The following is a 24,777-nucleotide window of genomic DNA, read 5'->3' on the forward strand; positions in this document are numbered from 1 at the left end:
GCCCTCAGCCCTGGTCCCCATCCCTGCCCCTTGCTATAAAAATTTATCTTAGTGTGGGCGGCGAAGTGCTGTTATCTCCAGGGTTCAATCCCCACCTTTGGGGCCCAAGAAATTTAAATCTCCGAGAGTGGGAAAGATGCACCTGCGCTCTAGCGCGCATGTGGAGCAAATACACGCGCATGGACGGTAAGGCAGTGCAACGTCTCCATTTCACACACGCTGCAGCGGCTCAGCAAAATCTGACCTGTGGGTAACAGCATCTCTCTCTCTCTCTCTCTGTGTACTCCTCTATCCCAGAATATTTTTAACGAAAAAAAGAGAGAAGAACACTAGTCCTGAATAGCATCCAGAAAGGGGTATCAGTGGAGGGAAGAGTGGGTGTCTGACAGTTATCCTTGGCATAAGAACAGGCGTATATTTATCTTTCGGTGTGAAAAATTAGTGGGAACAGGAAAGTCGCAGAAGTAGCTAGAGTTGGGTCCCCAGAAACTGTCGGCCTCCTAGGGGAAGCGACCCCGCCCCAAAGGCCACGGGGCACAGGGACCGTGGGGCAAGAGGGGACAATTGTCCCCTGGCCGCCAGGGTCTGGGGAAGCCGCCAAGGCTCCCCCTCTCCCTCGGCCAGGGTGCCCCCTTGCCCACTGAACGAAGCGCTCGCCGGCGGGGAGCACAAGGCACTCCTCCAACCCTAACCTGGGAAGAAGGTCGATTTGGACCCTCCCCCCTCCCCAAAAGGCTGGCTGTGCTGGGGGTGGGGGAGGAGAGCCGTTCCATGAAAGGCTGGCTGGGGAGGGATGGGAGGGGGTCCGAATGGACCTTCTTGCCAGGTATTAGCCCCGCCCCTACGCCTGCTCTCAGACGCAAGGGGCGGGGCCAATGCGGAGAACGGGACCCGGCAGAGCTTCCCTTCCCCAGCAAGTGGTTCCTGATTGGAGGGCACACACACACACACACACACACAATGGTAAATCCTCGGGGGAGATGCCGGAGGGCTTGGTCCTGCCCGTGCGGCAAAGCTCCCGACGCCCCTAGCTGGAGATGATGGGGTTTGCCACCGAACAACTTCAAGGAACCCAACCTTGGCAAGCCCTGGGCTAGTGGCCCACACAGGGCAAATGTGCTTAAGGCCTGGGGCTCTACTGGGTCAGAGGGGAAGCCGCTGCGAACTCCCGTCTGGCCCCCTGGCCTCTGCCTGACCACGGCAACTCCAAATCCAGCAGATTCCAGCTGGGTTAGTGGGGTGGAAATCGGGTGGGGGTGACTGATATTCCAGGTTCCACAGGCACCAAACAACAGCCTGACCCATTTGTCCAGAAAAGACCGCTTTTCCCATGTGGATGCCGTTTCTATTCTCATGCACATCAGAACCGCCTGACTGGATCAGGCTCAAGGTCGATTTAGTCCAGCTTCTCCTGCTTCTCACAGTGGCCCACCAGAAGCCTCTGAGAAGCCCACCAGCAAGAGAGGAAGACAAGCTCCCTCTCCTCCTGCCGTTGCTCCCCTGCGGCTGGTATTCAGGGGCATCCTTCCTCTGAGCACGGAGGCAGACGACAGTCAGCAAGACTATGAGCCATGGATAGCTCTCCATCGCTGTAATTCGTCTGAGCCCTGCTTAAAGCCATCCACGCGGCTGGCGATCAGGACATCCCGTGGCAGAGAATTCCATAGGTTAATTCTGCATCATGTGAAAAAGTGCTTCCTTTTGTCAGTCCTGTTTCCTGGGATTTCCTCCAGTTCAAATGCTGGAAGAGGGAGAGAAAAATTCTCCCGATCCACGATCTCCACACCAGGCATAATTTTAGAAATCTCTATCATGTGTCCCCTCAGTTGCCTTTTTTCCAAAATAAGAAGCCCCCAATTTTGGAGCCTATCGTGTACCATAAGCGTCCACCTAAAGGATCTTTTTTGGGTGAGTGGAATCCACCTCCTCTCATTGACTAGCAACTCTACATAGAACATAGGATGCTGCCATGAACTGAGTCAGACCCTTGGTCCAGCTAGCTCAGTATTGTCCACACTGACTGGTAGCGGCTTCTCCAAGGTTGCAAGCAGGAATGTCTCTCAGCCCTCTCTTGGAGATGCTGCCAGGGAGGGAACTTGGAATCTTCTGCTCTTCCCTGAGCAGCTTCATTCCTTAAGAGAGGGAATCTCTTCCAGTGCTCACACTTCTAGTCTCCCATCCATATGCAACCAGGGTGGACCCTGCTTAGCTAAGGGGACTAGTCATGCTTGCTCCCCCAAGACCAGCTCTCCCCGCCACCCGACCCTTGTTGCAAGCATCTTACTGTCCACACCTGTACCCTGTTCTTCACTCACAGTGCTCAGAGTGGTATATTATCTGCTCAGGAAGGGAGGGAGGGAAGGAGCCGAGAGTGTGTGACCTAGTGAGGCTCAACCTCTCTTCCCCTTGCTTTAGCTCCCAAAGGGGTTTAACTCATTTGCTGATTTCGAGGATGTGGGTAATTAGTAGGGATGGGTTAGGATGGAAGCCACCAAATGGTGCAGTGGGGAAGTGACCTGACTAGCAAGCCAGAGATTGCCGGTTCGAATCTCCGCTGGTGTGTTTCCCCAGACAATGGGAAACACCTATATCGGGCAGCAGCGATATAGGAAGATGCTGAAAGGCATCATCTCATACTGCGTGGGAGGAGGCAATGGTCAACCCTTCCTGCATTCTACCAAAGACAACCACAGGGCTCTGTGGGCGCCCCGAGTCGACACCGACTCGATGGCACACTTTACTTTACTTGAGTAGGGATGGACTTAGAAATGGACAGTCCTTTGCATGTGACATGTTTGTGGCCTGATGTATGAAGGAAAACAGGGGCTTAAATTAAAGCAAAACAAAATTTGCGGGGGGAGGGGCGAGGATGAATGAAAATGAGCAATAGCCATGTACGTGAAAAGCAGCAAACGGAAGGAAAATAATCCTCAGAAATAACAGAGAGTTTTAACACATACAAAACCATTTCGCAACTTGCTCACAAAGGGAACAACAAGGGAACGCCAACATTTAAAACACACACCACTCTAATTGCCCTCAAAAACCCTTTGGAGCAAATATCTGACACTTGTGCTCTCCTCTTTCCCTAAGCCCTAGTTGTCTCCGGAAAACAAGGTCCCGATTCCGCAGGGCTGCACACAATCCGAAAGACACTTTTCTAGGAGACAAGTCCCATTTGCCGAGGGGCAACCGACCTCCGAGTCAACACATTTGGGGCCAGGTTGGAAAAATGGCGAGAGTCAATCGGTGCTACAAAGCAGGCAGTGGATCTAATCCTGCACACCTCGGGTCCTGTGCCCCCCAAATCAAGCCATTCCCACCATCGATGAAACTGCCCGGACAAGAGCCCTCAAGCACCTCATCCGAAAACCTGCTTCCTAGTTTGTCTGCAAGCTCTCTCGCTCTCCCTGTCTTCTTCCTTTCCTAAAGTTTAAACAGACACACCACCGCCCAAAGCAACCACACCACAAGTGAGGAAAGTTCCAGAAACATGCCGAAGAACCCAGGGTCCTCATGGCTCTTGACTTGGAGCAGGATTCTTAAAGCCCTAACCAAAAAGCTCTTTCTCCACCCCAAAGCCCTGGACTGTATAAATTGGGTCACAAAAACACGGGAATTTCCCCAAAGAAACGAACACAACCTCCAGAGCCGGCTTCACGCTGCCTCTCTCGCTTCCATCCCGGCCGCTCCAGCATCCACCCCAACTCACCCGCTTTCTCGAAATCCTGCTCATTAAGTTCTAACTTATTAGGACCTCCGGCGATGGCTCTTAACGAGGATGCAGGCGGGGCTTTCATTGGGGGGGGGTGTCTCGACACCAACCATCAGAAGCAATTGCAGACTGAGGCAGATTCCCTCTAGAGTCCGAGACGTTTAGCACCAGATCCATTAAGCCTATTAAAGGTCCTTCTCTGCCCCCCGCCCCCCTCAGCAAATGCGAGCTAAATTATTTAGGAGCTTCTCTTGCTGTAAAAGCATTCGGAGAAGCCACTGATTTATGAGCACTGGCATCTATGGCTTGCTTTCTGTAAGGGGAGATTTGTCAGGTGCAGGGAGAAGGTGCCTCCCGGACCCGCGGGCTGTCAGGACGGCGACGGAGACCGACAGACAGGTTGATCGATGGTCCTGGGAAGTCCAAAGGGCCTCCATCTTGGAGAGAACCAGGAATTTCGTTGCCAAGGACAGGGTGAAAACCGCGTCCCTGGACGTCCACAAATCACAACGCTAAATAAAAAGGTCAATGGCGCTCTAAAGCAGGGTTACTTTGTGGAGAGTCAGAACGGGGCTCCCATCACAGGGACGTCTGCCGACCAAGCTGGGCTGCCTAAAAATATTTCCGCGCACTCAGCAAACAATGCTGTCCAGCCGGTAGAAAAAAAATGCTCTTTGGAAAGTTTGGTCTTTGGGGGATTCGGGATCCTCAGGGCTTCCACGTCAGTTCATTCCAGGCATGGCCCAATTTAGTGCTGACGTTTAAACTTCCAAGGCTGTATTATTAGACTCTTAACTACAAGCTGGTTCGTAAAGTTCTGCCACACCTCAGCGTGACCAAGAAACCAGGGCTGGGCTACTCCGATATGCGTATGCTTGGCTCTTAATGGGGGGGCATTTAGGTTAGTTGAGACTCTACGTCAGTGGTGAACCCCTTTACTTCCCCCCCACAGTTGCAGGACATTCCTATGAGGAACAATAAGGATCTGTACCCAACATCAAGAAGCCACCTAATGGTGCAGCAGGGAAATGACTTGCCTAGCAAGCCAGAGGCTGCCAGTTCGAATTTCCGCTGGTATGTTTCCTAGTCAATGGGGAGCACCTATATCAGGCAGCAGCGTGCAACGGAGGAAGATGCTGAAAGGCATAATCTCATACTGCGTGGGAGGTGGCAATGGTCAACCCCTCCTGTATTCTTCTACCCAAGACAACCACAGGGCTCTGTGGGCGCCAAGAGTCGATACCGACTCGACAGCACACTTTACCTTGACCCAATGTCAATGCTGCAGTGGAGACAAAAAACTTTCCATCGGGAATTGGGGGCCTGGCTCTCACTGGCAGAGATTGGGGGGGGGCCCTCATCCAAGGTCCTAGCAGCAGACAAGAATGAGCCCCCAGTATACTGTATACTCAACCATTTTTTTCATATGCATTATGTACACAGTGGTTCCTGGTGGCTGGCAAGAGAGGGAAGGAAGGAAGGAAGGGTGAAGCAAGGGAAAACCTTCAACCCCCAAGCTCCAGTCAATGGTGAGCCATTGTATGCACAGACATATAAAAGAGCTGTTGCACAGACAGAGACCTCCTAGACTCCATCGCAGGAAACATAGGAAGCTGCCTTCTATCAAGTCAAACCCTCAGTCCATCTAGCTCAGTATTGTCTTCACAGACTGGCAGCGGCTTCTCCAAGGTTGCAGGCAGGAGTCTCTCTCAGCCCTCTCTTGGAGATGCTGCCAGGGAGGGAACTTGAAACCTTCTGCTCTTCCCAGAGTGGCTCCATCCCCTAACGGGAATATCTTACAGTGCTCACACATCCGGTCTCCCATTCAAATGCAAACTAGGTAGGACCCTGCTTAGCAAAGGGGACAGTTCATGCTTGCTTTCACAAGACCTGCTCTCTGCATCATTGATCCTGCACTGGATTAAGGAAACAATGCTGAGTTCTGCAAACAAACTACAGAATTTGGGTGGAACATAGGAAACTGCCATATACTGAGTCAGACCATAAGTCCATCTAGCTCAGTATTGTCTACACAGACTGGCAGCAGCTTCTCCAGGATTGCAGGCAGGAGCCAAAAGAGTGTGGCAGGGAATAAGCAAGCTGTTAGAGTGGCCTGATTTGGAAAAACAGACTTGGGAAGAACTAACCGCGGGTTTGAGCGATAGAACCTCTTTTCGAGGTCCCAGAAAGAAACCTTCAAGGAAACGGGATAGAACAGGTGCCCTCATACTAGGGAATTGGAAGGTTCCCCTTCTTTTAATCAGGTTAGTAAACCTGTATGTCATTTATGCAATGCTCCTATATAGGAATAGGGAGGGAAGACGCGACCAAGAGGTTCACGCAGATGAGACAGTTAATCTCTTCTGCAAAAGTTTGTATAGTTATGTGCAAAAAGACAAGAGTATCTCTTCTAAACAGCAATGGGACAAATTATGGAAATGGACGTTGGACATAACCTCCCCGATTACCTGATGTACCTTGAAATCCCCCACCCCCGAGTTACAGTACTACCTGCATATACCTCATAACTTTGTGGGTTTCCAAATCCTTGTGTGTAAATCTTTGTAAATATATCATGTACAAACAACTACTTTGTATATAATTGTGCTTTGGCAACGTACTGTATGCTTTGGTAGTTTGTTGGTTCAATTAAAAAAATCTTGTCCTATTAAAAAATAAATAAATCTTGTCCTATCTTGGAGATGCCACCAGGAAGGGAACTTGGAAACTAAATGCTCTTCCCAGAGGAGCCCCATCCTCTAAGCGGAATATCCTCCAGTGCTCACACTTCTAGTCTCCCATTCATATGCAACCAGGGTGGGCCCTGGACAAATCATGCTTGCTTCCACAAGACCAGTTTCCTCTGTTTTCCTAGTTCTGCCAAGATGCTCCAGGATGGGACCCATAAGTTCTGCTCCTCTTAAACATATACTGTATCTGGGATCAAAATGGGCTTCTGGCTTGCTTGACTTTTCTAAAGAAACCCACTTCTGGATCGGCTCGAGAATCAGCACCATGGACAGCTGACGAAAGAGGAGACTGGAGGAACTGCTGGCTTTACCCAAGGAGAAGGCTCTGAATGTAAGAAGACCCCCTTAATGATAAAGATTAAATACAGATTATACCTGTATTTGCCTAAAAGGAACATGACTCTGGATTTAGGAAGGTCCCCCGATTTCTAACACCAAAGAACCCAGGCTTGGATTCAGGTAAAGGTTAATTACATCTCCGATTTGATGTGTTTTGTTTGTAAAAACTTCCCTGGGCATGCACACGGTACGAGTGTTTTCAGCACGGAGACCTCCATACCCAGAGAGGTCTGCTGGTGGCATCCTCCCAAGCAGCTCTGCAGCGGCCATGGCGTTTTCCAAAGCTAAGTAGCTGCTCCATTTGAAATGGGCAAAACGAGGGGGGGGGGAGAAGAGTCATTATTTTGCCTTTTATCCCTCTCCTAATGCACTTTCCCAGATTAACAGGGCCCTGGACCACCTCCCAGACATACTCTGGGGAGAGAGCTAATTGGCCGGGATGTTGCCAACACATCAGCACAGATGTACCGTCGCCTTCCAGGCCAGCGGAGGCAAGGATACCACTGCCAGGGCGGAGGCTGGTTGCAAGGGTCCTCGCACTCGAGGCCATGCAGAGTGTGGCTATCGCAAGACCCCTCCCCACCAAATGCTGGCAACTTATTAAAAAGCAAGTCTCCCTCTTGGTCCGGGGTAACAGAGCCAGGCAGATGCTGATGAAAACAGCAGGAAACGTGGTCTTCCGCAAGGTCCTTAACTCTGGGGCGTTTCCAGAGAACAGCTGCTGTCCTCCACATTTATTCTTGGGCCTTTGCTTCCAGGCCTGTTCAGCAGGGCAGTCTGCCTCCTTCCTTAGCGTGGGGCACGTTGGTTACTAAGCATGCAAATAGGGCTGAAGGGAGGGTGGAGAGTAGTGTAATTGGCTGCCGATGTCACAAAGGCTCCCTAAAGCAGGTCACAGCAGTCACATCGCCTTGTTCAATTGTATCTGGTTGCAGGAAGGAGACCTGGTCTTGTGGTAGCAAGCGTGAATTGCTCCCTTTGCTAAGCAGGGTCTGCCCTGGTGTGCAAATGAACGGGAGACCACATGAGCACTGTAACATGAGCACTGTAAATTCCCCTTGGGGGATGGAGCCGTTCTGGGAAGAGCATCAGAAGGTTCCAAGTTCCCTCCTTGGCAGCATCTCCAAGATAGGGCTGAGAGAGATTCCTGCCTGCAACCTTGGAGAAGCCGCTGCCAGTCGGTGAAGACAATACTGAGCGAGATGGACCAATGGCAGCTTCCGATGACAAACTGGGGCATCTACCAAGGCAGGATCCAGACAGGTCTGGTCGTCTTGTCTGGTTTTCTAAATGCTGGCTTCAGCTGCACTAGGGGAGGCCAGAGGATAAAGACAGGGCTGTCGTCCCAGGTTGTGTGGGCATCCTGGCTCTAGTTTATTCCCCAGCTTTCCTGGCATGGGTTGCCTTGGCAGTACGAGGTTGCCGAGGATCTGGGTGGCAGGGTCTTCCTCTGAACGGCATGCCTCATCCCCCAGTAGGAGGGGGGCTGAGCCATGCCAATCCCAAGGAGAAAGGGCATTCTTTGTGGGACCGTCTCTTGCCTGGCCAAAAGGGAGCCAGAAGATTCCTCAAGTACAGGAGGACCTCAATATCCGTGGGGATTCTGTTCCCAGCTGTGACCGCAGATATGGAAACCGTGAATATCGAGTCACTGGGGCTATGGGATCGCGGGGGTTAGGTTCCTGGTTGCCGAGAAAACGAGAAAAAAGAGAAGATTAGCCAAATTTGGGGGTGAAATGCAAGGGGAACTTCCCTACCATGTTCTGCTGGTCCCCTGAGTTGCACAGTGCACCTCAAATCACATAAAATCGCCTCTAACTTACCCCCAAAATAGTCACCCCCTTGTTTTTTTAAAAAACACAGAGCCATTTTGAGGCTCCAAAACACAAAATGGCGGCCAGAAATGATCTCTGTGGTCATTTCCGGCCACCCCGACCTGCAGATACACTAGGTCTGCGTGTCCCCCCTTTCCCACGTTTGTCAAGGTCGGGTGTCTGATACGTGAATCCACGGATATCGAGGCCCTCCTGTACAGCCTCCCCTCCCTTCCTAACCAGGGCCCCACAACTCCTCCCCCCGCCCCGCCGCTGATGCTGGACTACAACTCCGGTAATCCCCATTGGCCACAGTTGCTGGGAATGATGGGAGCTGTAGTCCAAAAACAGCTGGAGAGACCAGGTTGAGCAGGTCTGCATTCAACTTTCAGAAGGTGCCTCACTTGCGCAGGCTAACATTGCAGTTCAGCAAGCGAAGGTAGACAGAGACAGACCTTTTTTTGCGGGATGGGGAGAACCACAGCAGTTGCAGGATGAGCTCCGGGGATAGTAGGGAGTTTAACCCTAGAACCTGACTTTTGCAGCCTGTTAAAAGGGTCTTGAAATGGCTGGGTGGGATTTCAGGTCACCCTAACATTAAGCACTTGGAAAATCCCTTCGCATGGATTCTTTGGGTGAGTAAGAGAGACCGAAGGTTGGAGGATCTTCTATGTCATTCTTCTGACGGCTGGATTTAACATGAACAGCATTTCTGCATATTTTTTTAGTTTAATGTTGCTGCCCTGAAGGCCTCAAATAGCGTCATTTATTTTTATATTCCTGCATTTGTCACTGCGCTGAGCTTTTTGAATTTGCTTTGGATGTTTATTGGAATGACGCATCGTTGGGTTAGTTAGTGAAACGTTGATATTCCGCTAGCGAAAAGCCAAGATGATGTTATGGAAATGCTGCAATGTTTGCGAAATAAATGTCTACTGAAATGGTTTGATACGTCAATATGATTTGGGCATGCTTCCTGAATTGGTCTTTATTGATGGTTAATGTATATCTCCTCAATATTGTTAGAGGCTCTCTCTCTCTCTCCATATATCTATAGCTAGAGAGAGATAGAATTGTACAAAATGATTACTGAAAACAGAAATAATTGGAAGAAATATCAACCACACACACACCCCGACTGTATTTTCACACCAAGAACCTGCAGGTTCTACAGGTTTTTTTGCAAACAGAAAGGGAGGGAGAGGGAACTTGAAAGAGTGTGGGCTGTCTAGCAAAACATCAACACAGACTGCCCTGTTTCCCTGCTTCGCTGGGGATTCCCAGCAGGCTCCATCCTATCCCCTCACTTGCTCAAAGAGCCTGTTGAGAATTCCCAGCCAGGCAGGCTTTTGAAGGGACGGGGCGCGAGAGCAAGAGGACACATGGCGTCTCCCCCGAGCTGAAACAGCAAGCACTGGAGAGTCAAGCGGCCAGGAAAGGGCGATGGGTCCAGAGAGCAGCTGGGTGGGAGCTTTCTGATTTGTTCTGAACAAGAACTGCTCAAAATGGTGGCCTCTTAAGGAGGTGCAGAAATTTGCCATGGGTGGGTTCCTGGTGTAAAAATATGGTGTGTAGGGGTGTCCAGATAACAGAACGGACTATTATTACAACACATCTCTCTATGCTAAGGACCTACAAGCAAAAGAATTATTACCCTTACAAGTTCTAGATAACAGAACGGACTATCATAGGAACATAGGAAGCTGCCATATACTGAGTCAGACCCTTGGTCTATCTAGCTCAGTATTGTCTTCACGGACTGGCAGCGGCTTCTCCCAGGTTGCAGGCAGGAGTCTCTCCCAGCCCGAAACCTGTATGTCATTTATGCAGTGCTCCTGCATAGGAATAGGGAGGGAAGACGCGACCAAGAGGTTCACGCAGATGAGACAGTAAATCTCTTCTGGAAAAGTTTGTATGGTTATGTGCAAAAAGACAAGAGTATCTCTTCTAAACAGCAATGGGACAAATTGTGAAAATGGACGTTGGACGTAAACCACCACCCCCCCGATTACCTGATGTGCCTGGAAATTCCCCACCCCCCGAGTTACAGTACTACCTGCATATACCTCATAACCTTGTGGGTTTCCAAATCCTTGTGTGTAAATCTTTGTAAATATATCATGTACAAACAACCACTTTGTATATAATTGTGCTTTGGCAACGTACTGTATGCTTTGGTAGTTTGTTGGTTCAATAAAAAAATCTTGTCCTATTAAAAAAAAATCTTGTCCTAATCTGGAGATGATGCCAGGGAGGGAACTTGGAAGCCTGATGCTCTTCCCAGAGTTGCTCCATCCCCTCAGGGGAATCTCTTCCAGCGCTCACACGGCAAGTCTCCCTTTCATATGCAACCAGGGCAGAACCTGCTTAGCTAAGGGATACGTCCTGCTTGCTATCACAAGACCAGCTCTCTTATCTGGCTTCTGAGATTCCCACAGGCATTTTGTTCACAAAAATGCCAGTCATAGATTTGCAGCCAGTAAAGGCCAGCGGGTGGCAGCAGGGAGGGAGCGGAAGGGTGGAGCTGAAGGTGCAAAACTAATATTAAAACAGGCACCATCAAAAAATCCATGTCCGACAGGAAGAGTCCAGCCTCCTCTCCTATTCTAAGATGGGCAAACAGCTCTCCTGAAGCTCGGGGAAGGGCCAGGACTCATGACTGAGCGGGCGATGCATCTACCACCTACATTTGCAAAAGTGAGAGGAGGTTCTACAGATAGGTTTGTGCTTTTAAAAGTTTGTTCCCCACTTCCCCAAACCACGTCAGATTTAAAAAGAGTTGCAGTACTGTTCTGCAGTGTGTGTGTGTGTGTGTGTGTGTGTGTGTTATTTGCATCACCAGAGGCGCCAGCCAAACAAGATGGTCAACAGCCACTTGTAACTGCAAACTCCAAGAGTAATTTTTTTTATCGGAGCCCAGCCTTGGTGAGGAAACTGATGCAGCAAATGAACTTTCGGCGCAGCGGCACTGTTCAAATAATAATGTTCTCTCAGTCTGTACCCTGGCATTCTCAGGTAGAACATAGGAAGCTGCTTCATACTGAGTCAGACTCTTGGACAATCCAGCTCAGAACTGCCTACACTGACTGGCAGCAGCTCTCCAAGGTTTCAAACAAGAGTCTTTCCGCAGGAGTCTACCTGGAGATGCTGCCAAGGGTTGAACCTGGGACCTTCAGCATGCAATGCAGACCATCTGCCTCTGAGTTACAGGCCCATAGGTGCTCCGTGCAACAAGAGTTATAATTAAATCTTTACTATCTTGATTTCTGTCAAGACTTCATTGTCACAGATCCACCTGGTTTTCTTACTGGGTATCATAGGAACATAGGAAGCTAACTTCTATCGAGTCAGACCCTTGGTCCATCTCACTCAGTATTGTCTTCACAGACTGGCAGCGGCTTCTCCAAGGCAGGAGTCTCTCTCCGACCTATGCTGGAGAAGCTGCCAGGGAGGGACCTTGGCACCTTCTGCATGCCAAGCATGAAAGTGCCCTTCCCAAAACGGCCACATCCCCAAAGGGGAATCTCTTACAGTCCTCACACACGCCATCCCCCATTCGAATGCAAACCAGGGTGGACTCTGCTTAGCAAAGGGGACAATTCATGCTTGTCTCCTCGGTTTGTGCTGGACCATCGATTGTGCTCAAGAGCATGTGGCTGCATTTCATGGGGTTGGATTCTTCATGACCAGACGGGGTTGCTTCTGGATAAGGGTTTAGCTGTAGGCTGGAGCTCAGGTGCAGCCCCCTAACACTGCTCCCGAAGGGAGTCCGTGGCCCGCCCCTCGGCGCGGCGGAAGTGGCAACGCAGGCTGCAAGTTTAACAGCCTTCACTGAGAAGCGCGGCACCCAAGAGAAGAGCGGTGCCGGTTAATGGGGAGATTTCTCCGGGGCTTCAGGCCAAGAACTGGGACTGGCCCCGAGCAGAGAGAATGAAGGAGATTTCTGGCTCTCCAGGGCTGCTGAGACAAGGAAATCACTTCCCTTAATGGAGACACCAAAGGCGGAGAGGAGCATCAGCTCAGCTTTCCCACAAGGGGTGGCTCTCGGCCAGGGTCTGAGAGAAGCAAAGAGCAGCCGCTGACTGGGGAGTGTGCGCTAGGGGTGCGCACGAATCGTGATGCGTTCCCCGATGCGAAGCACAGGCCAGGCACCTTTAGAAAGGGAGGAGAGCAGGTCCAAACCTGCCCTCCCACCCCTGCTCCAGCTGCCCTTTCATGGTGGTGGCATGCACAGGGCCTCCGCGCATGGGTGCGCCGTGTGAATGCTCAGAGGCCTCGTATGTGCTGCCGCCACGCAAGGGCAGCTGGGGGGAGCACCAGCCACAGCAGGAGGAGCAGGGATGATGGGGTTTGTAGTCCAGCAATAAACAAAAACTGGGACCCCTGAACTCGTGCGTAACATAGTTCCATCAAGTTACTATTATTATTATTTTTTGTTTACACAGTCAGACAGGTGTTATGGACTGGTTTGTTTTATCCAGACATCAAGTCCTTCCCAAGGACCTGGGATGGCTGAATTCAGTTATCAATATTGTTATTATTATAGATCTCGTCGCAGAATATAGGCTGTTCCCAGTAAAGCTGCTTTTTGTAATTGGCTGATGGTGATTTCTGTGGCCCCGATGGTGTTGAGGTGCTCTTCAAGGTCTTTTGGAACTGCACCCAGGGCGCCAATTACCACTGGGATGATTTGGGTCTTTTTCTGCCACAGCCTTTCAATTTCAATTGGTAGATCTTTGTATTTGGTGATTTTTTCTATTTCTTTTTCTTCTATTCTGCTATCCCCTGGTATTGCTGTGTCAATTATTTTAACCTGTTTTTCTTTCTTCTCGACTACAGTGATATCTGGTGTATTGTGTGGCAGATGTTTGTCTGTTTGTAGTCGGAAGTCCCATAATATTTTTGACATCTTCATTTTCTTCAACTTTTTCAATTTTATGGTCCCACCAAATTTTGGCTACAGGTAGCTTGTATTTTTTGCAGATGTTCCAGGATATCATCCCTGCTACCTTGTCATGCCTTTGTTTGTTTATTATTATTTGTTTGTTTATTATTGTTATGATTATTTATTATTATTTATCATTTGTTTATTATTATTATTGTTGTTGTTGTTGTTGTAGTTGTTGTTGTAGTAATTATTATTATTATAGTAATTACTATTACTATTACATTTATATCCCACTCTTCCTCCAAGGAGCCCAGAGCGGTGTACTACATACTTGAGTTTCTCTTTCACAACAACCCTGTGAAGTAGGTTAGGCCGAGAGAGAAGTGACTGGCCCAGAGTCACCCAGCAAGTCTCATGGCTGAATGGGGATTTGAACTCGGGTCTCCCCGGTCCTAGTCCAGCACTCTAACCACTACACCACGCTGGCTCTGTACATAAGAACAGACCTGCTGGACCGGGCCCAGGGAAGCCCATCCAGTTCAGCATCCCGTTTCCCACAGTGGCCCACCAGATGCCCACAGGCAAGAGGAGTGTGCATGCCCTCTATCTCCTGCTGTTGCTCCCCTGCAACTGGGATTGAGAGGCATCCTGCCAACAAGGCTGGAGGTGGCCCACAGCCACCAGACTAGTAGCCATGGACAGCCCTCCCCTCCTTCCTTTCCAGATTTTTCACAGACTATGACTGCAACATTAGGCCTGCTAAAGAAAGCAAACAAGAAATATACCCACTGTGCAGAAATCCTGCAAATTACCCACTGGTGCCAATTATTCCACATCCACAGAAGACTTCAGGGGCAGTCCCTAGCAGTCAGCCCCATTAAACCCAATGGCATTACTTCCAAGCAAACATGCATCAGCAGACTCAATACTCTGCACGCCGTTCCACCACCATTAAGGGGGCAGAAATCCTTCATGCGATGCTCTGAAACCCCCCTTTGCAGGAAGAGCCACGTTCCTTGTCTGGATAAAAAGCACGGGCTGCATTGGCAACAGTCGGATGCCTACCACTTCAAATTAAGTGTCTTCCCTTTTCAATCTGATTTTAAAAATCCAGTCTTCCTGATCCAGCACACCCACAACCCAGCAAGCTGCCTCCTCACTTCTGCTTTTGTGGCTCTAAGCAGCAGTTGGCATAAGCTGCAAATTGCCCTAGTTGTCGATTTATTCCGGGCACATGGAAAGCTTTCACACAGGCTACAAAGACAAACGGATTCCCCACACACACATCCTGCAGAAAGCCCTCATGCCCTTTTCATTACTACTTTCATGGCAACTGAAAAAAAGTGAGCTCTTCTGCTACCTGGGCAAAGAGGCACCTTTTTAACATGGTGATTCTCTTTCTTTAGCAGGGGGAGAGCAACTGGTCCCATCCACCCCCAGCACACTACCCCTCCAGTGACTGCTGCTGGTCTCCAGTGTTCCCTCTAACAGGGATTCCCAGATGTGGACGACTATAACTCCCAGAAACCCCAGGAAAAAGCCATTGCAGCTGGGGATTCTGGGGGTTGTAGTCCACAACATCTGGGAATCCCTGTTAGAGGGAACACTGCTGGTCTCTCTCTTATGTTTCTTTTTAGATTGTGTGTCCTTTGAGGACAGGGAGCCATCTTTATTTATGCATTATTTCTCTATATAAACCGCTTTGGAAACTTTGGTTCAGAGTGCAAGAGCCGGCCAGCAGATGGCGCTGTGAAAATTGCATAAGGCCCCCCTTTGAAAAATGCTCAGCATGTGTACAAAGCATGCTACGAAGCAGTGTAGACACAGTCTACGGGGAGTAAGATTGTCCTAAAGAACATAAGAACAGCCCTGCTGGATCAGGTCCAAGGCCGATCTAGTCCAGCATCCTGTTCCACACAGTGGCCCACCAGATGCCGCTCGGAAGCCCACAGGCAAGAGGTGAGGGCATATACCCTCTCTCTCGCTGTTGCTCTCCTGAACTTGCTTGGAACTTGCACAAAAGCTTTGAACATCCTGCATCTTACTGCCATCTTGAACCAGCCTCCATCACTTCCTGACCCAATGCATGTGAGAGCTGGTCTTGTGGTAGCAAGCATGACTTGCCCCCTTAGCTAAGCAGGGTCCACCCTGGTTGCATGTGAATGGGAGACTAGAAGTGTGAGCACTGGAAGAGATTCCCCTCAGGGGATGGAGCCACTCTGGGAAGAGCATCTAGGTCCCAACTTCCCTCCCTGGCAGCAACTCCAAGACAGGGCTGGGAGAGACTCCTGCCTGCAACCTTGGAGAAGCCGCTGCCAGTCTGTGAAGACAACACTGAGCTAGATGGACCAAGGGTCTGACTCAGTATGTGGCAGCTTCCTATGTTCCTATGAGTGAGCCTCAAGAGCCCTCTGCTGGAATCCTGCTGCTACTACAGGTCCAATTTGTTGTGCAAATTGATATATACTGAAATCAATAGGTATAGCAGCTGCCAGTCCCAAATATGAGCGGAAGCTGGACAGCCACTGAAATAGAGGCCTGTCGGGGTCAACAGAGGATACGTGGCCACCCTAGTGGGTATGGAAAGACATGTGCATGTAGACCATTGTGGAATGTCCTTATTGAACAGCATCCTCCAAGGGAACCAAGATTACCTCGGAGGGCTACAGGATGCCTCTGAGTACCAGTTGCAGGGGAGTAACAGCAGGAGGGAGGGCATGCCCTCAACTCCTGCCTGTGGCTTCCAGCGGCATCTGGTGGGCCACTGCGTGAAACAGGAGGCTGGACTAGATGGGCCTTTGGAGGCCTGATCCAGCAGGGCTGCTCTTCTGTTCTATTTGTTTATTGGTATGCTAGATATTACAAATGAATCCAGCAAGGTTCTTTTTTAAAGGTCAGTTTGCTCTTGCTGCCCTTTACACCTGCAACCCTCCCAGGATACCTATATGGCTCCACCCCTTTTCTTAAAAACCCCCCACTATTTCCATAAACCCCTTTCTTAATTCCTTGAAGGCTCTTTCCTTCATTGCACCAGGACTAAGCGATTTCCTGCAGAATTCGGATCATCCCACTTCCTTCCCTTACAGCGGGGTCCCCAACTGTGGGGTGACATCAAAACAATACTTGCGAAGCGCTTTGCACACTCAGAAAACACAATCCGAATGCTATGCAATTCTTATTTATCCTTACGCAACACAGCCCTCAGCATCAAATCAATTCCCCAACATAAGCACTGTGTTCGAGCTGCTCCTTCCTTCCCCGTCACTCTGTCAAAATGCGAAGTTCCCTGGGGTAGGGGCTTGCCCCCCACTTATATTACTCTATCAACACCATCTTCACTGAAGCTGAAGAACCTTGCAAGCCGTTCCGTCCCCAATTCCTCGCTCCCTTGACGCTTTAATATGATGGACAAAGCTACTGGAGAAGCTCATTACACTTGCAAATAGTGTGCTCTTTTAAAAGTCATAGCAGACATCATTTTCAAAAGGGAGTCACCAGTTAGGATAAACTTTTTTTCTGGTTAAATTTATTAGGTCCACCATTCTTCACCCCCCCCAACGCCCCCGCCCGCTACTTGTTCTTTCAGATGCAAACAGTTAACTTGGTTTTCACCACTGTAGCAATCACGGCTCCCACAAATTAACTTCAACATGAATGGCATGGACATGCCCATTCCACTAGAGCTGGGCTTTATTCTATTTACTGAACTGCTCAGGGCTCAATTCGACCACTCCGGATGGGGCTGTCCTTAGGTATGGCTCTCCACGGGCACCAACAAGCCGCTCTCTACCTGCCTGAGGACAGCCAAGAAGCCAGTTCATGACCTGTGAAACGGGCGGAAAGCAGATCGACATCAAGCAAAGAGGCCACTACGCAGATAACTTGTCCAGCGCCCTAAATGTCTAGACACCAGGATCCTGAGCCCTCCGTAGAAGTCATGGGGCAAATGTCAACCCTTGCCGAGTGTTTCATGCAAGAACGCAAAATGGGTAAGGGCGTCCTTTTAGGACATTGTCGCTGGCACCCCAGTACACAATACTTTCAAATATCATGTAGTTGCCAGGAGTGGATTAGACCCTGTCGATGAAGAAGTTGCCCGGGGTAACACACAGTAGCCCAGACATGGATGGGTTTTTCCTACTGCAGTGCAAAGGTCTACCTCCCCATTGTCATAAGTGAATCAGCACCTGTTTACAGGACTCTCCTCCTGCAGAGGTACAATGCTCACGCATGTAGTCTCCCATTCAAATGCAAACCAGGGCGGACCCTGCTTAGCAAAGGGGACAAATCCCTCAGGCGATGGAGAAGGATACCAGGGCCGGTGGAATCGAAAGCCACTGAGAGAACCAAGAGACACAGCTTAAGGAGTGTCCAGCACTGGGCAAAGAACAGCACCGCATGGTGGAAACGGTCACCTCTGCGTGGTGCTGGGGGCGGGGCTGTGTAGAGCTTCAATGAATACCCCAACAAACCATTAGTTGGGGGGCTTCACTGGCCACCGAGCCTTACAACACTGATATACAGGATGCACAAACACCCCATGAGAGCAACAACAGTTTCCAGTTTCAGTTTCAGTTTCCTTCACTGGCCACCGAGCCTTACAACACTGATATACAGGATGCACAAACACCCCATGAGAGCAACAACAGTTTCCACGCCATGATATGTTAAGAGCTAACAGGTCTCCTAATCCCTGCCTATCCACTGAGATAACTTTGAGAGGCCCCACTGACACCGGACATTTTCTTGGTGGGAATGCAGGACAGGGGCTTTTTGGTGGTGGCACCCATATTCCGGAATCCGATGCCCGGGGAACCCAGTTCCTCAACGGGCTTTGGCTTTGGGGGCAGACTCTTCCTTGCCAGGTTCGAGGCGGGTTTCCACGCCGCCGCCCCATTTTAATCTTGTGGCGAACACCTCCCATTCTCTGGCAGATCATTTGTGATGGTGTACTTTTCTTCCACTGCTGAGCATACAGATTCTTTTTAGCTGAACATTAGCCGCCGTGCACGTATATGGGGTGCCTTTCAAAGCCAAAAGGAGGATTATACCTATTTTAATAAACCCACATTTTTGAAAACCAACCAGAAAGGAGTACAGGTGACCTCTGACCTTCCGCCGAAGGGCCCTCTGAGAGGGTGATCCTGCTCCTTGAGTGGGCACAAAGAGTTGGCCAACATCCTATGCTCCCTCCTCCTCTCTGGCGATGCCGCAAACTCACCAGGAATACCAGAACCCACCCATGTGCTGCCCCAGTTCTCCGGCGGCATTCCCGCACCTTCAACAGGTGTGTGAGAGCAGAAATGGGTGCATCATCTCCAAGGATGTAATGACAGGAGAAGAGACAACTGTTGGATTTCTCCCTGCCCGTAGCTGGGGAAAGCACAGGAGACCAGCCAGAGAAGCCCAACCAGGCCAGACCTCTTAAGCCAGGGCTTCTTAAACTTGGGTCCCCCGATGTTGCAGGACTCGAATTTCCATCATGATGGGAGTTGAAGTCCGACCGCACTGAGGGACCCAGGTTCAAGACCCCCTGACTTAACGAAGGCATCTGCGGAACCAGGAACCCAAATGCTCCTGCCAGGTTCACCGCAACAGACGAAATGTCGCCTGCCCACTGAGTCCCCATTAACAACTCGCGAGCAAGTGAGAGTGAAGAAGAGAAGAAGAAAAGGACGCCATTACCTGTAAAACTGGAGCTGTCTTTTGGGACTCCCGTAGCGAGCACTTCCGACAGCAAAAGGGAAAGAAAGAAAACATGTTCCACAGGGCACAGTACAAAGACACACAAACACACACACACAACCCCACCTGGAATGGTTTGGATGCCCCCTCCCCACACCCCCTCCCGAGGTATCCCAGCAAAGGCTGATCCTGCTTCCTCTCCGCTAAAATCGAGCTCATCAGAACTCTCTAGCTCTCACCAGGTGGGAGGAGGAAGAGGGCTTTGCGTTCCAGAGGAATTCGTTTGCAGAGCTGTTCCTTGGGAGTCTGTGGTGTGTTTGTCATTTGTGTTTGTTGCTGTGGCGGGGGGGGGGTGTTAAGTGGGAAGCACAAGTGTGATGAAATGGCCTGGGGCAACTTTTATGCAAGTTGGCTTAGAACTCTTTGGAGCTGTCATTCATAAGGGGCAGGTAGAGAGTGAGAGTTACCCCCTGCTAACTGAGCAAAGAGGCACCTTTGGAAAGGGGTGATGGTCTTTGTTGAGCAGAGGGAGAGCAACTGGCCCTCTCCACCCCCAGCACAGCATCCCTCCAAGGGCTGTTGCTGGGGTCTGTCTTGTGTTTCTTTTTGAGACTGTGAGCCCTTTGGGGACAGGGAGCCATCTAATTTATTTAGATCTGTGTAAACCACTTTGGGAACTTTGGTTGAAAAGCAGTATATACATATTTGTTGTAGTAGTAGTAGAGACGGAAGTTGGAAGCAAAGTTCAGAGAGAGTGGGGATTTGGGTCTGGGTAGGAACAGCCTCAGGCAGGAGCTGTTCTGAAACTCAAAGCAAAGGAACCTAGGAAGCTGCCATCGACTGAGTCAGACCACTGGTCCATCTAGCTCAGTATTGTCTACCCAGACTGGCAGCAGCCTCTCCAAGGTTGCAGGCAGGAATCTCTCTCTCAGCCCTGTCTTGGTGATGCTGCCAGGGAGGGAATGTGGGACCTCAGATGCTCTTCCCAGAGCGGCTCCATCCCCTGAGGGGAATATCTTGCAGTGCTCACACTTCTAGTCTCCCATTCATATGCAACAGAGCAGACCCTGCTCAGCTAAGGGGGCAAGTCATGCTTGCTACCACACGATCAGCTTTCCTCTCTAAAGCATAAGACAGTCTAAGAATTAAAGGACTGGGTGATTACAACAGTCTGTAATCAAGTTGCCAAGTGCAGTCCTGGGAAGGAACTGTGTGCAAAAGGTGAGAAGCCTTATATATGGGGAGTCAAGTTAACGGTGAGAAGTTCAGGGAAGTTCAAATCACCTACTTGGCAACCAACCAAGATTTCAACCCTACTAATCAGCAGCGAAACAAACAAACAAACCTCAGACCACCTCTTCAAATAAATATTATTCTAGTTTGGTTTTCAAGTGCAGCAGAAGGAGAGATTTCTGTAACAAACCTGCCTTGCGTCTGCAAAACCACGCCACCAGGGTAAAGAGACCAAGAGAGTTAGAGGCGTCATGGTAGAATCGGGGGAAGCGGAAACAGAAGTACACTTAATACAAGCCAAAGTAACATTGAGATGAAACAGCAAGTGGGAATGAACTGGGCACACATCCCTAACCCGGACCAAACGCCACAGAGAGCCACAGATAAATTCAAGACAGGAAATCCCCTCTTTCTTGGTCTCACTCAGGGAATTGGATTTTGCACCAGTCACTTTTGCATCGAGATTTATTAGCACCAGTTTTTAGGGCCTCTTGCACTTAGAGGATTGTAAAATCACTTTAGGATATTCCATTAAATGGGCGTTTCTTTGGTTTTGAGGGGAGACACCTAACAGCAAGGATGCGGAGGAAAGGAGGCCCAGCCAAGAGAAGGAAGAGCACAGAAGGGGATGTGGTGAAGGGCAAACAGGCTTCTCCCGCCCTCCCTGGGCAGGGCGGTTCCAAAATTCCCAGCGACTTTTGGAAAATTAAACCACAACCTCAATAGTTCAAGATGCCAGGAGCTTCATACGTCTCAAGCACTATTAACTAGCGAAATGCCTACCGTTCTGGTGTGTGCAAATTAAAGGACATTTCGTGTGTGTGTGTGTGTGTGTGTGTGTGTGTGTACATGTACTGCAGTGCATTCATGTGCTCCAGACAGTGTGACATCTCCTGTCTCAGAGGCAAGATGCCTCTAGACACCAATGAGGAAGAGGGGACCTGCCTTCAGCTCTTGCCTGAGGGCTTCTAAGAGGCATCTGGTGGGCCACGGTGGGAGACAGGATGCTGGACTAGATGGGCCTCCTTGCAGGGCCTGATCCAGCAGGGCTGCTCTTACGACACCATTCACTACCCTGTGGGGTCCACATAAGTTGAGCCACTCAGCGTCCAGGTTTGAGGGCAATCCTTCTGCCTTGATTAGCCGGAGACCCAAGCTTGAGAACCCCCTGCCCTAAACAAAACACTTAAACTTCTCCCCCCACGTGCAAGACCAAATTGAATCCATTCACTTGACATGGGGAAAACAGAGGGGTCCCCTCAAGCAGGCGTCAGGCTGTGGCTGAATCGGCCCCAACAACGTCAGCCATTCTTGGCCGCAACCTAGAGAACGCATCAGCCACTCTCCTGATTGTGCTGTGGGGGGGGGGAAGGTGTCTTTCAGCTAGTAAATGGGGCGGTGTGGGGTGGGGAGGGAAAAGCACTGCGATCTCATCTTGCACGAGAGTGGGCTTCCAACGGATATTCTGGGCTCATCCAGCCTCCTCACTTGCCCATCCCCAGCACTCATGCGCTTTTCCCGCCGGCTTCCACCTGTGGATGTTTATACCTGTCCGCACATTTCCTCCAGATGCTGCGCATGCGCAGTGGGGGGAAGGAAGAAAGAAGGTGCCCCCTGCCATGGTACGATGAATGTTGAGGGCATGACAGAAGCTAAGCAGAACACTCAACCCTCACACCCCACTCTAACCCCTGGGAATCTGATCCCAGCAGCTCCTCTGGCTTCAGAGATTCTAGCAGGCGCCACCCGCACACGTTACGCATCCCTTCCCAAGCATGAGGACTAGAAACTTTTAAAAGTAAAAAAAGAAAACTTTTCCAGGGAGCAAAGCGTTGCACGCAGTACCACATCCAGTGATTGTCCTGCGCTCCAGCAGGATCCTGGCTTACACACAGCCTGGGTCATGCCTGGCAGCTGCTTTGGAAAGCTCACCTGTAGATCATGCCTGGGGAGCCCGTCTGTCGGTTCGAGAATCTTGCCGGGGAGTCCGTGGTGGATTCTGGATACATGGAGCCAGACTCCCAGTTCCAGGTCAGGTTTTTTCAACACCCACTGAAGGCAGAGAGAGAGAGAGAGAGAGAGAGAGAGAGAGAGAGAGAGAATAGATTAGTTGAGCAACATGTACATGGCCAGTTTACCTTGTAGCCAAAGCAAAGTCCAGTGGCTGACATCCAGACTAATGACGCCGGGGTGCAACAAAGCTGTGCCTGTACCTGTGCAAACACCAGGTAGCTGCACAAAACCTAGACACAGAGCTATTTCACAGATGTCCCCAGCAATGTAAATGGACAGAAAGGTGCACCAGAGGGCATCCCAGATGATCGGGATGCCTGGAGCAGCTTCCTTATGAGGCAAGGCTACAGCATCCGGAGTTCTTTAGTTTGGAAAAGGGGCGACTATGGGGAGATGCGGTCGAGGGGTATAAAATTATGCATGGAGTAGAGACAGAGGGGGATTCCCCCCCCCTCTCTCACAACACTAGGACCAGGGGTCATCCCATGAAACTGATGGCTGGGAAATTTAGGGCCGACAAAAGTACTTTTTCACACGGCACACCGTTAATCTGTGGGACTCTCTGCCACGGGATGTGGCGATGGCCACTAGCTTGGCTGGTCTGAGCACGGGGCTCAGACAAATTCATGGAGAACAGGTCTATCAAGGGCTACTAGTCTGGTGGCTGTGGGCCACCTCCAGCCTCAGAGGCAAGATGCCTCTGGATCCCTGTTGCAGGGTAGCAGCAGCAGGAGAGAAGGCATGCCCTCACCTCTTGCCTGTGGGCTTCCCAGAAGCATCAGGTGGGCCACTGTGTGAACAGGATGCTGGACTAGATGGGCCTCCAAAAAAGGCTCCAACATTACCATCCTTTGCGCCTGTCATCTGCAGAAACACTTTGGAAAGAGTGTCTTGTGAAACACAGGAACCAAGGGAGCTGCCTCATACTGAGTCAGACTCTTGGTCCACCTAGTTCAGTACTGCCAGCTCCAACTGGTAGCATCTCTCCAAGGGTTCAGGCAGGGGTCTCTCCCAGCCCTAGCTGGAGATGCCACTAGGGATCGAGCCTTCTGCACAGGAAGCAGGCTCTCTGCCACCGAGCGACAGCCCCATCCTCTAAGGAGCATATGTGCTCACCGGTAGACTCCCATCCAAATGCAAACCAAGGCAGATCCTGCTTAACAAAGGGGCAATTCATGCTCATGGCCTCAAGACCAGCTCTCCTGGACCTTATGGACCTCTAGCCTTCCCTTCACCACCCTCTTTTATCAGCAGAACTCCAAACAGCCACTGGGTGCAAATCAGAAACGCCTTCGGGGGACTATCTGGGGAAGCTTACAAAGAACTCGGCACAGATGATCAGCCAAAATAGACTACGAGCCATTCACATTTCTTTCTTTAAGAGAATGCTCCTTGCATGAAGTCTCCTCTGGAGAGGAGAGCTGGTCTTGTGGCAGCAAGCATGACATGTCCCGTTAGCTAAGCAGGGTCTGCCCTGGTTGCATTTGAATGGGAGACTAGAAGTGTGAGCACTGGAAGAGATTCCCCTTATAGGGGATGGAGCCACTCTGGGAAGAGCAGAAGGTTTCAGTTCCCTCCCTGGCAGCATCTCCAAGACAGGGCTGAAAGAGACTCCTGCCTGCAACCTTGAGAGAAGCTGCTGCCAGTGGCAAGATATGCCCCTGAATCCCAGTTGCAGGGGAGCCACAGCAGGAGATAGAGGGCATGCACAGACCTCTTGCCTGTGGGCTCCCCAGAGGCATCTGGTGGGCCACTGTGGGGAACAGGAGGCTGGACTAGAGTGCCAGAGTGCCTTGGGCCTGATGCAGCAGGGCTGTTCTCATGTTCTTATGAAAAAAGTAGCCTTAGATTCATGTAGATACAGAGTCTGCGATGATCCTGCAGCCTGTACCGAATTCTCATGTAATGCAGAGATTCTCAAGCTGGGGTGTCCCGATGGGAGTTGTAGTCTCACAACATCTGGGCACCCAAGCTTGAGAACCCTTGATGCAATGGGTTCCCTGGAAGCAATGGCAGACAGAGTCTGACCCAGGTATGGGTGGGAAAGACGACTTGTCCACTGGGAACCTCACACCACAAAGCACTGAGCCTTATGGGTAATCAAGCCCAGTAGACCCTTGGCCGTAAAATTCCAGCAGCTCGCTTGTGACTCATTACTAAAAATAGAACACATATTCTTTGGAGGGCTAGTAACTTGTGGAACTTCCAAGGCTACCTATCAATGTGTTTAAATATTTTATATTTCGGTTTCCCTAAACGGACATCTCTCATCTGCCTTCACTTGCGGAGATCTTGCTTTGATGTTGTGTTCCTCCTTCTGCTGACGCAGCAATCTCCAGT

At 50.3% G+C, this 24,777-nt stretch overlaps 1 protein-coding gene across 8 annotated transcripts in view; it reads right to left on the reverse strand.

Annotated features, from left to right (window-relative positions):
• The window catches only part of KCNAB2 (potassium voltage-gated channel subfamily A regulatory beta subunit 2), a 159,965-nt gene that overhangs the window by 79,552 nt on the left and 55,636 nt on the right, over positions 1 to 24,777 (reverse strand). For 5 of the 8 annotated variants that reach the window (XM_053280696.1, XM_053280698.1, XM_053280695.1 and 2 more), the window contains 2 exons: positions 22,357 to 22,476; positions 19,192 to 19,233 (listed from right to left, as the gene is read on the reverse strand). In XM_053280696.1, the coding sequence (XP_053136671.1) occupies positions 19,192 to 19,233; positions 22,357 to 22,433 (119 nt within the window). In that variant the 5' untranslated portion in view covers positions 22,434 to 22,476. The remainder of the gene's footprint in view (positions 1 to 19,191; positions 19,234 to 22,356; positions 22,477 to 24,777) is intronic. The other 3 variants (XM_053280701.1, XM_053280700.1, XM_053280702.1) reach the window with 1 other exon arrangement.

The sequence above is a fragment of the Hemicordylus capensis genome, chromosome 16, assembly GCF_027244095.1.
Source record: "Hemicordylus capensis ecotype Gifberg chromosome 16, rHemCap1.1.pri, whole genome shotgun sequence".
Taxonomy (NCBI): Eukaryota; Metazoa; Chordata; class Lepidosauria; order Squamata; family Cordylidae; genus Hemicordylus; species Hemicordylus capensis.